General features: G+C 42.4%; 1 protein-coding gene across 1 annotated transcript in view; it reads right to left on the bottom strand.

The window, feature by feature from the left end:
- RAP1B (RAP1B, member of RAS oncogene family) overlaps window positions 1-14,755 on the bottom strand; it is a 77,480-nt gene that overhangs the window by 28,429 nt on the left and 34,296 nt on the right. Inside the window, exons 2-3 of the mRNA XM_050924152.1 lie at window positions 11,910-11,996; window positions 700-768 (exon numbers count right to left, since the gene is read on the bottom strand). Coding sequence (XP_050780109.1) covers window positions 700-768; window positions 11,910-11,966 — 126 coding nt within the window. The 5' untranslated portion in view covers window positions 11,967-11,996. The remainder of the gene's footprint in view (window positions 1-699; window positions 769-11,909; window positions 11,997-14,755) is intronic.

Here is a 14,755-nt window from a genome sequence, read left to right as displayed (position 1 = left end):
CAAAGTTATCTTGAAGGGGGCCCAGTCCTAAAATTGTATCTACTCAAGGGCCCAAACTGGCTCTTAGCTAAAGTTAGCAACTGGCAATGACATTATTTGTTTATTAGGAGGATATAAAAAAAGGTGAGCTCTTAAAGAGTTCATTGTTAGTACCCGCCTTACCAAGCTGAAGCCAGCCAACATGGGTTTGAACACAAGTCTAGTCCGTTTGTAAGTATCTTGATCAAGTACTTCTAACTGTAGGATGTAATAATTGCCTAAACTTTTAGACCTGTTTAGAGCATTCAGGCTTTTGATTTTATGAAGGAATTTATGACTGAATTGGTATTATCGTTGAGGCACAGTATCATGACATCAACCGTAACACAACAATATTGCACATTAACTTTTTATAGACAGTAAAATATTTAAGCTTAAATTGCAATTATCTCTTTAGGTAGGCCCTTCAAAAGGTGGCTATGTCATCAACAGAAGCCATATTGATAATCACTTGTTCTTGTTCATTGGCTCATGAATATTTATTTATGCTTCATAGATGCCAAATGAGTTAGTGATGTTAAATGCGTTTAATGCTCTTGCCATTCAGATTCTACGGCCAAGTATTTGCTAATTTTTTTTAAAAAAGTCTTCATTTTAGAGTTTCAAAAATGATCCGTGTCTTGTACTATTAGTGTAGTATCACTTAATTTATTGCATTACCTTTCTGTAGGAGTCTTCTATCGTAGGATCATATTTTTCAACAAATATTCCTTGAACAAACTGTACAGTCTGCAACACAAAAAAGTTCCTTTATACAACTAATATGTTTATATGTCAAAATATAGAATAATAATATTTGTTTATAGGTGTAAATATAATTGCCAAGAGCACATTCCTATATTTAGTGAAGGCAGACATATCTAGGTGTAAAATATCTGAACATGTATAAAACAGGTAGACGTTTCCTCCATACTGTAAACAAAATGCATTAGAGGTACATCCGTGTTCTAATACTTACATGTATTTATCCACCGAAATTAGGGTGGATAAGTCATTTTAATGACTGTTTAAAGCAAATGAGTTCACAATCTAATGTCTGAAAGACTAACATTACTATGAAATAGTTACTTACATATCCCAGGGAAAAAGTCAGTTTAATATAATTCGTTAGATACACATGTTGTATACTTATATAGCTTTCAACACAAAATTCAAGAGCTGTTTTGTATTGTCTACAACCTATTTTATTAGTACTATAAATGCACAAATGTGTATCCTGGACTACTAAATGGCCGTCAATATTTTCTAGAACACTGAACTTCAGGCCAAGTCTTGCTCCCCCCATCTGCCTCCGGGGGGGTGTGTGTGGAGGGACAGGAGAGAAAAAGGAGTGTTCTGTAAGCTGGGTAGGGAGAATTACAGAAGCTGACACACTGAGGGTATCTGTGTAGGCCAGACACCGGCATAGTTCCGTGTGGGACATGTGGATCTTTGACTAAAGCCCAGTGGCTAAGAGCATAGGGACTACTACTCAACATCAAAAGTGCGATACCAATCCAAGAAGATTCCATTACCTTTTACCATAAACTCTGGATTCCTTTTATGTCAAAGCCAACTTAAGACAGGCTTGGTGCAAAATTTGCCCTTTAGTGTCTTTTTTGCAGGGAAAAAGGGTTTTACTTTGGTCACTAGTCCATGGATGTAAGCTAAAGCACGTATAAAGAAGTTGAAATCCTGGAGCCCAAAACATTCAGTTCCCATGCATGCTGGGAGAATTATGTCTCAAGGTTCCTAAATGTTTCCATAGCACAAGCCATATTTTAATTAAGGCATGGTCTCATGGACTATCTCCCCCCCCCAAATTCATGGTCATAGCACCCATGGCAATTCCACAAATTGCTTACACAGATCTCAAAAGTACATAACATGTTCATAAGATTCCTTCAGATGCCATTTAACGGCTGGAAAGGAGACATCAGCATGATGAAAAAACGCAGTTCCCCCCAGACCACCAGTAAGTGCTATGAGACTTTTGTTTTGGAATATTATAGGTTGCTGTGAGGCAACTGAACCACTCTGTAGAAACAGATACACTTCTAGTTTCTTTTTCTAGTGTTTTTGCACATTATTAGCACTTAAGGACTCAAATGGGATTAAGTCTCCCGTGTACTAGATACTAAAACAAACAAAGAAATACTCGGGAAGGACTGAGTTCAAAAGTGTAAGATTTTGACAATATGAAAGATGTTGAGTTTATCACAAGAAAATGTCAAAGGAAGCATGTGATGATGAACAGGAGAAAGAGGGAACAGTTTCAGTTGGGAGCCACTGGCATAAAGGACTAACTGAAGGCAAGCTTGCTGATAACCTTAGTTTTTGGTTTATCAGTGTTTGGGGCCCCATGAGAACCACAATCACAGAACCTCCAATTTAGTGGTTCCAGAAATGCTCAGATTTTATTCCCTTCTTTGCAAATATAGCTTTTAATGCAATATTGCAGGTTTTTTACATGTACCTTTTGATTCTGTTTGGTAGTATGATAATGGTGGACCACATTTTGTCTGGTAGGGACCCGAGACTGGTGAAACCAGTTCACGATTCTGCCCCAAAATGCTATATACAAATCTGATCTACTCCTTGTTCTCTCATGTGTATTGGGAAGAGAGGGGAAGGAAGAGGACTCATGGTTTAGGACACCAACAAATGATTACCCCATAGCTAATATTTGGAAAGAGTCCTTGTAGCTACTGACAGACAGTCAGAAAGGTCACGTAAAAGAATGGTAGAAATTTTGCATTTTGGACAGTATGTGGCTGTTGCAGTTGTTGCTTTATGATTAAGGCTATGTTTATGACACAGATTATGGAAGTCACGGAATCCATGACTTCCAGAGACCTCTGTGACATTCTCTGCTTCAGCCCAACGGGCTGCAAGACTCCGGAGCTGGCAGACAGCAGGGCTCTGGCAGAGTTCCAGTGACAGAGGGCCCTCCGAAAGGTTCCAGCGACATGCAACAGACTCTTAAGAGGGCTCTCCTTGGGGTTCCAGCAACAGTCAACAGCCTCGCGCAGGGAGGGAGGCGAACGCCTTGGGCAAGCGGCTGCTGATGTCCTCCTGCAGCTTCCAGCTGCCACAGGCAGAGGGGGAACATCACAGCTCCCAGCCATGCAGTGGCGGGGGAAAACCATGGAGCTGTAGCAGCAAGAGTCAGACAGGTCACAGCTTCCATGAATTTTTGTTTATTGCCTGTGATCTGTCTGTGACTTTTACTAACAATAATCATGACAAAAATCTTAGCGTTGTTTATGATGTATATATTCAAGACTATATTTGCTATTATTAAAACCCACCTACCATTTCACAATCCACTCTCCTAGCACATTTAGATTTATTACTGAAGAGGAAGTCACTCAAGGTATGTTTCCAGTATTATCAGTAGCAAGTTTTACAACTTCAGTAACAGGTCTACTTTAACTTAAATAGACTGAAAAGCAACACCCTAAGTGTTCCTCTTTAGGAAGTTCACACCATCAAGAGCTATAATTTAATTTTATTATATATACACAACCATTTAACCAATTTGCTAGTCAGTTTACACTCTTCAGTTCTAGGACTCACTTATGTAGTGTCAAACCCTTCATCCTTGGTCCCCTGTTCTTGTTTAAATACTCTTCCAAACTGCCTCTTTGAACAGCAAGGTTTCTTTGTATGCTGGTATTCAGGTAAAGCCTACCCATAATGAATAGACTTCTGCTCCAAGAAGTGCCTTAGTTGCCCATCAAAAGACGTTAGTCTGTACTAGGAAGTTATCATTGGTAACACTAGGACAAAAATATAAATAAATAAGCGAAAAAGCTTCCTACTCTTCTCGCTGTTTTCTTCTTTCTGGGGTGAGTACCATCAAATTCTGTAGAATCCAGACCATCATTTCAACACATTCAAGAACAGCACCCAATAGGAAACCCAGAACCTTCTGCTTTCCCATAAGCTGGGGTGGGCAGAAGAAAGGCAAGAATTCCTCACTTTGGCTCTTGGACAGACAAAATAGTAACCTCTTTCGTCTGTAGATGGTAAGTTTGTCCTCTGGCTAAAAGATGTCTTGTACAATTTCCAAGATCTGGGCATGCATAAGCAAGCATGAAAGGACAGAGAACAGAAAAAGTGAAGGATACTGAGCTTTATGGAACATCAAGAGACAGCCCATGGAAAGATACAGAATGATACATCATAGATAAAGAAATAAGGTATAATCAATGCAAGGGATACACTAAGTAGGAGTTTCAGGGTAACATACTCCCTCTCCTGCCACACTCTGAACAGTGTATTGCCAGCAAGTACAAGTTACCACACAGCTCTAAGCAAGCACATTTATTCTTAAGGTAAAAACATTACAGAAAAACAAACAAACAAACAAACAAACATTTAAAACCACACACTAAACATACCAGGAGTCACCCACCAGTGTCATGGGACCCTAGAAGCCAGTCTTTTCAACCCTTTTGCAAGGGTGCCCCACCCCCAGACAGCAGGCCCTGTCTGTTTGCTGTATCAAAAAGAAGGTCCTGAGTCAGTTTAAACACAGCCTTTACATGCCAAAAGCTCTCTGTTGGTCTCTGGAAAACCTGGTTTAAACCAGTATATGTAAGCTTCCCCCAGAAGGCAACAGCTCTCTGAGTGTTTAAGATGAGTCACTCAGGTTATCACCACTTTCCACTGTTCTTAGTTCCTAATAATGCTGTAGCAACCCCTCCCCACCCTTCCCCCCATGGAGTTGCATACAATCCTGGCCTACCTTGATATAACAGATTCATAAATTTAGCACAATATGTTGCCTTAAAATTACTGCATGCAGTCGCGATATCCATCACAGGGCTGCAAATATTGTAGAGTGAATATATTTTTCAAGAAGTTTCACCAGAATTAAAAGAATTTGTATGACATATCCAATATTTTCTCCAACCTGCTCTGTAGCCAATTTCTTCCTCCAGCTTTCCTCAATAACTAATTCTATGTCTGATTTCCTGCATAATCTTGTCTCCATTACATCGTCTGTTCATTTTATTTTACTCTATGCTCTTCCCAATCTCATCTCACTGCTTTGCTTTCTAGGTTTGAGACCCATGTAACGCAGGGGATGCTAGACCTAAATTCTGTGGTGCTCTGATGCAGGAGACTGAAGATTTTGCTACAGCTTTATTTTAAATTGAAAAGCCAAAGTACCAATTGTATTACTCATTTTCATATCAAGTTTATTAACTTTGGTTACCACTGGACAAGATGCTGCATGAACTGATTTCCCTGGAGGGGAAATTCAACTTTCAGTAGTTTGGGAAAGATGACTAAGCACTTCAGGATGGATTTTTTTAAAAACAGTGTCAAAACCTGTATCAAAGTATGCAATGACAATGTCAGCACATTCAGATATTAGATCTTGACTGAGTTTAGCCTTGCTAGCAAGATGAAGCCACCATTAATAATAATTTTTTTACCCACAACTTGAACATAAATATGCATGTCTCCCTACCAAGAAGGGGGTCACATTTAAAACAGTTCAATTGACGGGAATCTGGAGACTACTTTGACTTTTACTGATCTTCCCTCTCTGTAACTCAGTTTCCCCATCTGTAAAATGAGGATAACGATGTTTACCCATCTCTGCAGAGTGCGCTGATATTCGGGTGAAAAGAGCTATGTAAGATCTAAATATTTTTTAGCAATGATTTTGTGAATGGCAGAGTTTGACAGAACAAAACTTGCTAGCAAGTAATTGCTGCCCCAAAGAGCAATCTACCGGTGGCCTGCAAATCCTGAAAGCAGATCCATCATTGTGTCCCACCCTTGGTCCTACTGGTTTTTCCTCCCTCCAGCTGTGATAAAGTAGAATCCCTTACATGTGAGATTGACAGCTGAAGACTCCTAAAGTGGAGATGGAACATGGATTGGGGCAGGGGAGAAATCTGCACTGACAATCTTTAAGAACCACAATTACTGTAGGGAAAGTAATGTGTCAGTGTAGACCCCACTGTAGATGGGTAACAAGCAGTATCCTGCTCACGATGGTATCAGTGAGGAGTACTGGCTGTGTTAGTCAAAAAGTGATTTCAGAACTGCTCTCCTGAACTTAGCAGCCAAGTCCAAAGCATAATGCTTGACAGTCAGATTTACTCCATGTCAAGGAGAGAACTTTGCAGATTTCTGTCAGCACATTTCTGAAGCAGAAGGATGCCACTTGAGCTTTGGTGGAGTGAGCCTTAATGTTCAGTGGGAGAGGTGTAGGAGCCAGCTGGGAATACGTGACACGTGTTATCTATTTCAATATTCTCTGTGAAGAGATGGCCTAAACACATGGCTATAACCAGAAATGGATGGGGACAGTCTGAATGGTTTAGTCTTGTCAACATAATAGCACAAAGTTCTGGAGACACTTAATGGGCACACAATTTTTTCTCTTGATGTAAGCGTGATAGATAAATGAGGACTTAGTGCTACTTTATACTGGTCCTCTGGAATGTCACATGGGGAGTTTCAGCCAGAAGTGCTTCAAGCTTGCTCACTTATCTGGCTAAAGTGATAGCCACTAGACCAGCCTTCAAAAGAACATTCCAAAAGAGGGAGGCTCCATGAGTCTAAGGAAGACATTGTTGAGATTCCTGGTGGGAAGAGGGTCTCAGCTGGGTAAGGATACAATTGGTCTTTGAGAAACTTAAGATACCATTAGGCGAGAAAAGAAAGAACATCACTATATAGGAGGAGGGAAAGCTGAAGTTGCTGACCTTAGCAAAACTTAATGAAAGACTGTCTGTTTTATGTGCAATAGGTAGTACAGATTCTGTCATCGAGGTTTGGTCTGGACCCACTCTATGTTGGGATGCCCATATTAAGAACCTTTTTCATTTTAGGATATGTAGGCAGCAGTCATGGTGTGTGGTATTCAGCTAACAACCTCACTGACAGGTGCACTGACTTCAGGTCTGGATGGATTATCTGGCCACCGTGCTGGGAGATTAGATCTGGGCAGTCTGTGAGTGAGAGAGGTTGCCAAACAGATATTTGTAGAAGATCTGTCAAACAAAACTCTACCAGTAGGGAAGTCTAAGTATGATTGTGGTTGTGTCATTTGATTTTGACTTTACTCTGGAAATTGATTAAAGATCTTGTGACCATTACAGAAGGAAGGTGTCAAGTAATGACCGCAACCTCACACCTCCGCCAAACAAGAATTCTGACACCTACTGCTGAACAAGTATACCACCAGGATCTGACAACACAGGAATACTGGCGCTAAGACTGATCTCTACAGTGACCACTTGAGTAGTAACAGGGTTGTCTGTTCAGGAAGTCTGCCAGGTTGTTGCTGACTCCCAGGAGGTGAAAAGCCATCCAGTTATTCTGTTTTGGAGGCATCATGCTCAGAGCTAGATAGCTTCCAGACATAAGGGAAGGAATGTACGCTTCCTCGCATGTTGCCAGCCAGAATGTGCATGGTGGCTTTTTGAAAAAAATAGGCAGGAAAGCTATGCAGATTAGCCTGATGGCTTAGCACTCCAAGACACGGATGTGGAGTCCCAGGTCTTCTGGGGACCAGTTCCCTTGCATATGCAGATTGTCCAGGTGGGCTCCCTGTCATATTTTTGGTTCCTTCAACCATGTCAGTTCTGTGATGACATGAAGTGGGATCATGACTTTCTGATGTAATTTAGTGTTTTGCTAGGAAATAGACCAATCTGAGTTAGAGCTGGAATGGCCAATGGTCTCCAAACTTTTTACATCCAAGATCACTTTTTGAATCTAAGGGCAACCCAGGATTTACCCCACCCCTTCCTCAAGGCCCTGCTCACTCCATTCCCCGCTCCAGTGCTCCCTCTCCCCAAACCTCACTCACTTTCACCAGGCTAGGCAGAGGGTTGAGGTTCGAGGGGGGGGTGCGGGCTTTGGGCAGGGGTCAAGGGGTTTGCAGTGTGGGAAGGGGCTCTGGGCTGAGACTGGGGTTGGGGTGCTGGAGGGAATGAGGGGTGCAAAGTCTAGGAGGGAGTTTGGGTGCAGGAGGGGGTCAGGGCTGGGGCAGAGTGTTGGGATACAGGAGAGGGTATGGGGTGGTGGCTCTGGGAGGAAGATCAGGGTGGGGCGTGGTGCAGGCTCCAGGAGGGGGCTCAGGGTGTGGCCTCCCACTGGACAGCACTTACCTCCAGCGGCTCCTGGTCAGTGGCGGGCACAGTAAGGCTAAGGCAGGCTCCCTGCCTACCCTAACCCCACACCACTCCCAGAAGGGGGGCCAATGCTTCCCTGCAGCCATGTGTGTTTTTGTCTCCTCTCTGTAAGGATCACCCCCACAGCTCTCTTGGCCAATGGGAGCTGCGGGGATGGTGCTTGCAGGCAGGAGCAAAGCACAGAGGGAGATCCCTTCCCCCACCCAGGCTACGGTGGCCATTTCCAGGAGTGGCGTGGGGCCAGGATAGGCAGCGAGTCTGCCTTAGTGGCCGCCACACTGCACCGCCGGAGATCACAATCAACTGGGAGATACTCTAGGATCAACTAGTTGATGACCACTGCCATAGGTGAAGTCTAGCAAGCAACATTATGTATGAGCATGCTGACATATGGCTTAGCAGCCCCAAAAACACATCTAGATAAAAGTAAACCCAGCTGTGATTGTAGAGTAATAGCTAATGCATTCACAAGACCATCTTTGGCAAGGTGCACTCACTGACCTGGAATCGATTAGCATTCAGTGTCTTATCTGTAACAGGCTAAAGGCTTATTTTTCTTAGTTTACAAAAAAAAACTCAGTTGAAACAAACCCAGTCTAGGTTTGGTGCCATCTCCTGCTGAGATCTGTCCTTGAACCAATTTTGAGCTGGAAGAGACAGAACGACAGAGACATGCGTTTCCATTCTGAATCTGAGATGGTGTATGTATTTGTGAGTCTCTCAGATCTAGGACAGAACAGAGAACCCCCTTCTTTGCTGAGACAAGGAAATATTTGAGTAGAAGCCTCTTCCCCTGTACTTCATTAGGTACCTCTCAGAGCTCCCAGACAAAGCAATGACACCACTTCTAGTTGTAACAGGCTCTTGTGAGAAGGGGCCCTGAAAAGGGAAGGGGATAGGTACAGGGTTAAGGAGTGGAAATGTATAAGGTAGCCTTGCGAGATGTTCAATGCCCATTTGTCAGCTATGATGGCCACCCAGGCCTAGTGGAAATGGAATGTCTCCAGAAGTGATAAGGATCCCTCAAGGACAAATCTCAGGCCCTTACTGGGCTCAGTTACAATACCAGGAAAGAGGTCTCCAAGGGGTCTCTCTTCCACTATGCCATTCCAGTTCTCATTGAGGACCTAGAGGCTCTGTCCTTTGAGTAATGTTGTGTCCCCTTTTTTTGTAATTTTCCTTAGTGCCTGGAGCAATGTTTGAACATCTGGCTTTGATTTGGTGACACTTTTATAGTAACAGGTGCTGGCTTTGCTGCCTGGGCAGCTGGTGACTTTGAGGGGATTGGCTAGTCACAAGTGCCAGCTCTGATGGCATCCTTTCCATCCTTTTTCTACTGCCCAATTCCAATGTATAACGTGTGCCTCATTTGAGGGAGCACTGGCTGATGTTGGCTTATCTGGTGTCACTCTGGGAGTGACTGTCATCTCTAGGTCTCAAGTGACTCACATAGCTTACTCTAGCAGATATAGCTTGAGGTGCACATCCCTGGATTTGCAGGTACTGGAGAAAGAACACTTCCACACAGAGGCCTCTCTGGAAGTGGCTCTCCCAGAAGCAAGAGGCACTGGCTATGTCCATCCTTGATAGGGATTAGTCAGTCACAGGACAGGCAGGGTATGAACCCTGAAAGTCTGGAATTTACCATAAGGCGTGGTGGTTAGTGTTAAGCACCCTATCCTCCTGTACACAGCGGGAGAAGGTGGTCTACAGTTTTTCGGAGCATCTAATTTGATGGGAGCGTGAAGATGAAAATGTCTTCACGAAGTTGGTTTAAAAATGGTTTCAAAGTTAAGAGTATTAGAACATTTCAGGCAAATTAAGTGCATATATAGATTCACCAACAAAAAGTCAATCAATCACTTCGTTTATTGAGAGGTATAAATCCAAGAGATATTCTGGACTAATGGTAAAAACAAATCTTATTTTACAAAACTGCCCCAGATTTACATATTCTACGTTGTCCCACTTGTATAACATCATTTAACACTAATTTAACCCAAACTGAGAGCAAACCAGGACAATATCTATGCTAGATGCATAACAAATTAAGTCCCTGCAAATGGCCTCATTCTTCCACTGTATGGCTGCAACATTCATACTAAGTATAGAAATATGGTTGGCCAGAATAAGTTAGGAAGTGGAGAGACTTACTACTTTTATCAGATTAACAACTGAGCAAATGTGGGCAAAGTTAAGTGATTAAATTTTACAAAACCAGTATGCATACGTACTGTAACCCAAGTTACGCTGTTTCAACTTTGCTGTACTTCATTTTGTATTTGTTGCCCTTAGAACTGTTGACCATCCAGATTAAGTATTTTGTTTCTCCAACTAGTAATTCAAATAAAATTGCAGCAACAAAAATATTGTCTAAATCAGTGGTGTTATGCATTCTGTGGCAAGGGCCAGGTTACTTTTTCATTTAAGAGTCCAGGAACAGAGTGGACTGGCAAAAGGCAATTTTTGTGGTCTTGCCCAACTTCAGAATGTGTCGTCTTAGACAAGTTAAGTATCACATTTACTTAAACAACATTTGAAAAGTTCATTCTTCTGTCCATTAACTCACCCTCTGTGCAACCCTCCGGCTCCTCCCTACCCCCAAACACTTTGGGAATGCCATCACTACTTCAACACTTTCCCTTCCGTCTGCAGAAATTCTTTCCCCTTCGCCCCATCCCACCTTTGGGGAAATATATTCCATTTCTCTACCACCGGAGAATTCCCTTCCTTCCTCCCTCCACTATCTGGACATTTGGGGAGAGTAAGTAATGAACAGAAGCATCCCTCTTTCCTCGGCCTGGGTTCATGAGGCTCAATGGTGGCAGCAGCAGTGAGAGCCAAGAGAGCAGGAGCCCAATCCTGCAGGCTCAATTACAGTGGTAGTGAGGAGAGAGGTTGGGGGAGGCTCAAAAATAGACCTCTCCAAGACTTGGTTGCAGCACTGGGTAGAATGGCTTTGGTACCAGTGCACAATCAGGCATGAATTCCTCAGTAAATTTTCCAGAGCAGCATATATATCCTCACTGTACTGGTGAATGTAACCAAGAAAATATTAGAGTGGGGGAAAACAAAACAAAACACCCCACCACCATTGTCTCAGTAGCTGGCACAGTCATCCAATGAACTGGGAGCTGACCTGACTGGGATCTGTTCCATCTCCACTCCTCTAACTGACCCAACATATGGAGTTACCTTTGAAAAGTTATTGAACTTTGATAGCCTCAGTTTCTCACCAGTGCAGTAGGGATGCACTTTCCTTTCTTTGCAAAACATTGAGAGCTATGGTTGAAAAGCACTATGACTGCAAGGTATTAGCAAAACCAGAAATGGATAAGGTCAAACTTAGATCTCAGACATATTTCAATCTTAACCTTCAAGTTGATGTGATCAGCAATAATGTGTTCATAAGGTTAGGTTAAGCATCCTTTTAGTACTAAGGGTCTGATTTCCAGCAGTTTGGCAAGTGTACATTCATGCACACAGACATCTGATATTGGAAGTGCAGGCACAAAGTTCAAGTTTGCATATATATATGGGGAGGTAAGTGTCTATATCTAGCCATTCACACTCAAGTCATTAGTTTCCATGCACATATGGAAGTGTGCATGAAAGTACACCTACCTACTAACTAAAAATAAGGCAAGCCAGTAGAAAAAGAAATGTCTAAACTGTTTCAAAAAGAGATCTATTATTTAGAGTAGTTAAAGGAATACTACTTACCAGAGCAGACTTTCCAACACCTCCTGAGCCAAGAACAACTAGCTTGTATTCACGCATGGTGAAAGTGTTAAATCACCCTCTTGATACCTAAAATACACAATAAAAAAATTAGATCACAAACTTCTACAAAAGGACAACCGCATTACAAGAACTTAAGTATATTACAGTGTTAATGTATTGTAACTGTGCCTATAGCTATGTACCTATAGGATGTTCACTATTTGAGAAAACTAATTTTAACATTAGTTTTATATAGCTGATAACTGCAGGATATCTACCACTACATGAACTAAGGCAGGCATAATCTAAGCAAGCTGCCTCTGATTTACTATACAACATGGAAACTACAGATCCTAACTGGCAGTCATAGCAGTAATTCTACTTATCCACCAACTTAAAAAAGGATGCCTCCAGAATACTTTCCTCATTGCCAGAATAGTTAAATTTATACCTTTTAAAAAACTGTTTCTAGTTCAATACCAAAAGGATTACACTATGTATCTCTGCACGCTGTTGCATGCAGTAAGATCCATTACAAAATATTTCAGCTTTCTGAGTACAACTAATTATATATCAATAACTAGTTTTTCCACTCTGTAAAATAGCTTGTAGCTTTTACCGCACTGCCTAGGGTTAGAATGTTTTTAGCTTGCCCAAGGTGGTCTCCACCATTGTATCCACTGATTTACTGAACAGTTAGATTCTCTCCCAAGTATTTGGAAGCAGCCAGCAATTTTCTTTAACTACACACAGGCTTTCCATTAACTGAGGCACATTTACATATGGGATACTATTCACAGACTAACTCAAAAGGGACCATTAGATCATTTAGTCTGATCCTGTACAACACAAGCCACAGAATTTCATCCAGTTACTCCTGTGAACCAAATAGCTTCCCTTGGCAGTTTGTTCCAATGGTTAATCAAAAATTGGTACCTTCTAATTTGAATTTGTCTGCCTTTAACTTTAGATATTGGTCTTGTTATACCTTTCTGATAGATAAAGCAGCCCTCTAGTACCTGGTATTCTCTCTCTGTGAGGGTACCTGCACACCATAATCAAGTCACCTCCTGATTTTTGTTTTTGTTTTTGGGAGGAGCTAAACAGACTGAGCATCTTCAGTCTCTCATGGTAAGACTATTTTTCAGCCCTTAAAAAATGTAGCTCCCCTCTACACCCTTATAAAAATGTTGAAACCAGAACTGGATTCTATATTTAGGATCTCTCTCACCATTACCATATGCAGAGATAAAAGTAACCTCTCTTATTCCTGTTAACTACTTCTCTATTTATACATCCACAGACCACATTAGCCTGTTCTGCTACTGCATTGCTAGGGCCCTACCAAATTCATTGTCTACTTTGTTCAGTTTCATGGTCACAGGTTTTTTTTTTTTAAAATTGTAAATTTCATTTAAGCCATCTAAATCTGAAATTTCATGGTGTTGTAACTGTAGGAGGTCCTGACCCAAAAATGAGTTGGGGAGTGTAGCATTGCAAGGTTATTGTACGGAGGGGTTGCGATACTGCTACCCTTACTTCTGTGCTGCTGCTGGTGGTGTGCTGCATTCAGAGTTGGGTGCCTGGCCAAAAGCCACCACGCTCTGGTTGCCCAACTTTGAAGGCAGCGCAGAAATAAGGGTGGTGATACCATGACCACCCCCCAAAATAACTTTGCAACTGCTTTTTGGTCAGGACCCACAGTTTGAGTAACACTGGTCACCCCCACAAAATCTTTAAGAGAAAAGCATACAAAAGACCAAATTTCATGGTCTCTGACGCATTTTGTATTGCCATGAATTTGGTAGGGCCCTAATCATCGCACTGGGAGCTCATGTTCAGTTGTTACTCCATTAATGCTTTTCAGAGTCACTGCTCTCCAAGCCTTGGTCTACACTACAAGTTTAGGTCGAATTTAACACAGTGTTAGATCAATTTTACCCTGCACCCGTCCACACGACGCAGACATTTCTGTTGACTTAAAGGGCTCTTAAAATTGATTTCGGTACTGCTACCCGATGAGGGGATTAGTGCTGAAATTGACCTTGCTGGGTTGAATCTGGGGTAGTGTGGACACAATTAGATGGTATTGGCCTCTGGGAGCTATCCCAGAGTGCTCCACTGTGACTGCTCTGGACAGTCTGAACTCTGATGCACTGGCCAGGTAGACAGGAAAAGCCCCGTTAACTTTCAAATTTAATTTCTTGTTTGCCCAGCGTGGAGAGCTGATCAGCACAGGTGACCATGGAGTCCCAGAATCACAAAAGAGCTCCAGCATGGACCAAACGGGAGGTATTGGATCTGACTGCTGTATGGGGAGACAAATCTGTGCTATCAGAACTCCGCTCCAAAGGACAAAATGCCAGACTATTTGAAAAAAATTTCAAAGGGCATGAAGGACAGAGGCCATAACAGAGACCTGCAGTTGTGCCACGTGAAACATAAGGAGCTGAGGCAAGCCTACCAAAAAACCAGAGGCAAACAGCCACTTAGACATGCCACTTCTATGATGAGCTGCACGCCATTCTAAGGGGTGCCCCTACAACTACCCCACCCCTGTACTCTGACTCAGTCAATGGACTCTCATGCAACAGGGATGCAGATTTAGGGAACGAGGAAGGAGGATGACACTGAAATTAGCGCATAGCAAGGAAGCTGAGAAAACGTTTTCCCTGACAACCAGGAACTGTTTATCACCGTAGAGCCAGTACCTTCCCAACCCACCCAAGGCGGGCTCATGGACCTTGAAGTCAGCAAAGGCACCTCTGGTGAGTGTACCTTTGTAAATATTGTACATGGTTTAAAAGCGAGCGTGTTTAATGATTAAATTTCCCCTGAAGACTTGG

Source organism: Gopherus flavomarginatus, chromosome 1 (genome assembly GCF_025201925.1).
Source record: "Gopherus flavomarginatus isolate rGopFla2 chromosome 1, rGopFla2.mat.asm, whole genome shotgun sequence".
Taxonomy (NCBI): domain Eukaryota; kingdom Metazoa; phylum Chordata; order Testudines; family Testudinidae; genus Gopherus; species Gopherus flavomarginatus.
The sequence above is the reverse complement of the archived record's forward strand: the minus strand, read 5'-3'. Positions and strand labels throughout refer to the sequence as shown.